Source organism: Myodes glareolus, chromosome 10 (genome assembly GCF_982192425.1).
Source record: "Myodes glareolus chromosome 10, mMyoGla1.1, whole genome shotgun sequence".
NCBI lineage: Eukaryota > Metazoa > Chordata > Mammalia > Rodentia > Cricetidae > Myodes > Myodes glareolus.
In genome coordinates, this window is record NC_142035.1 from 67,048,078 (window position 1) to 67,050,396 (window position 2,319).

The 2,319-nt window shown below is 33.7% G+C and overlaps 1 protein-coding gene across 1 annotated transcript; it reads left to right on the plus strand.

The window, feature by feature from the left end:
* Positions 1 to 585: 585 nt before the first annotated feature.
* On the plus strand, positions 586 to 1,557 carry LOC125416715 (olfactory receptor 4F3/4F16/4F29-like). Its single transcript, XM_048459861.3, has one exon. The coding sequence runs from the start codon at positions 595 to 597 to the stop codon at positions 1,555 to 1,557; it is 963 nt and encodes a 320-aa protein (XP_048315818.3). The 5' UTR covers positions 586 to 594.
* Positions 1,558 to 2,319: the final 762 nt, after the last annotated feature.

Below are 2,319 nucleotides of genomic sequence, written 5' to 3' on the forward strand. Positions count from 1 at the left end.
GCTCCAAAAAGTCTGTACTTTAGTTATTGAAAACTATCCACACTTTTTTTCTTTAATGAATGTGTCAATTTAAATGGTCATCAACAAATATTCTCTTTGTAAAGGTTCACTTAAAAATTATGTGTATGTGTCTTTTTCACTAAGTTTATGCTTCATGTTTTTGGAAATCTCATGGAAAACAAGAGTTGTCATTAGATTCTCTGGAGCTATAACTATAGACTACTGTAAACTACTCTTTATGGATACTGAGAACAAAACCAGGGTCTTTTGAAAGAATAGCAAGTGTTCTTAACAGATGAGTCATCTCTTCAGGTGCTAATATCCTCTTTTAAAACCCATCAAACCTTATTGTCTTTGAGTTTTTGTTGAAAACATTTGTTACAGGTGTTAAGTCCTATTTCCAACTAATTTATAAATTTCAGATTATTAGTTGGGTATAGTACTTACTTCTCTCACATTACTTACTTTAAAGTCAGTTTCAATGCTGCAGTAAAATAGATTTTCATAACCTGGATGTTCTCCTGCTCTTTTTATAAAATTATAATTCACAATTTCTCACATTTTCTCCTTCAGGTAGCACTGCTAACAAAGCCAATGGAAGGAAAGAATCAATCTGTGGTGTCAGAGTTTGTGTTCCTGGGACTCACCAACTCTTGGCATATTCAATTATTCCTTTTTGTGTTCTCTTCCATGTTTTATGTAGCAAGCATGACAGGAAACTCCCTCATCGTGTTTACTGTGGCTTCTGACACTCACTTACACTCTCCTATGTACTTTCTGTTGGCTAACCTCTCCTTCATTGACTTGGGTGTTTCTTCTGTTATTTCCCCCAAGATGATTTATGATCTGTTGAGAAAGCATAAAGTCATCACTTTTAGAGGGTGTGTCACTCAAATATTCTTCATTCACTTCATTGGTGGTGTGGAGATGGTTTTACTCATAGCCATGGCCTTTGACAGATATGTGGCCATATGTAAGCCTCTTCATTATCTGACCATTATGAACCCAAAGATGTGCATCTTGTTTTCAGTGGTCTCCTGGGTGGTTGGCTTTATGCATTCTCTCATTCAACTGGTTTTTGTAGTGAACTTACCATTCTGTGGACCAAATGTTTTGGACAGCTTCTACTGTGACTTTCCCCGGTTCATCAAACTTGCCTGTGTAGATACACACAGATTGAAATTACTGGTCTCAGTCAATAGTGGATTCATGTCTGTAGGTTCCTTCTTCATACTAATAATTTCCTATATTGTCCTCATATTTAGTGTTCAGAAGCATTCTTCAAGTGGCTCCTCCAAGGCTCTGTCAACACTTTCAGCTCATGTGACTGTGGTGGTCTTATTCTTTGGTCCTGTGATGTTCATCTACACATGGCCTTCTTCTTTCACACACTTGGATAAGTTTCTGTCCATATTTGATGCAGTTGTCACTCCATTTCTGAACCCTGTGATCTACACATTCAGGAATCAAGAAATGAAAATGGCAATGATGAGAGTATTTAAACAGATAATGGGTTATAGACAAATAATTAAACACTTGCACTCTGATCATTCTTAATTGAGTGTAAATGTTCAGTTAACTAATTTCTGAGAAAAATATTCCTTTCCAAATTTTGGTATGTTTATTCATATTTATATATATTCTATTTTGTCTTATACTTAGTAAGAATGAAAATATATCATTTATTTGTGTAGCAAAAATATAACAAACCTAAATATATATGAAATAATATTTCCTTGAAGAAATCTCTTAGACATAGAAGGGGGAATGTTGCTTTACTGTCTTCAGGTAAAGGAAACTTTTGGTCTTCTTTTACATTTACTTTTTAAAATAATACATGATCCATGTACAAGGGCCTCAAATACTTGTGTGCCGAATTCAAGAAATACCAAAGATTATTTGTAGGACCCATTTGGCTTCATTCATATTTACAAGGATGATCTAACATGCTTAAAATCAATAAATGTCATTCATCACATAAATAGTATCAAAGTCAGAAGCTGCATGATCATTTCTGAAAATGTAGAAAGAAAACCTTTAATACAATTCATAATTTCATGATCAAAGCCATGAATTAGCTAGCATTAGAAGGTAGATAGCTCAACACAATAAAAGGTATACTTTATGAATCTATAACCAACAACATGGTAAATGAAGAATATTTTTGAAACACTCTATTTAAAATCAGAAGAAAGATATACAATTCTTCTTGCTGTTATTCAATAAAAGGATTCAATTATTAGCTCGAGCAATAAGACAACAGAAAGTGCTAAAATGGTACTGAATCTCTGAAACTGTTAGCTGATGAAGTAGATAGAT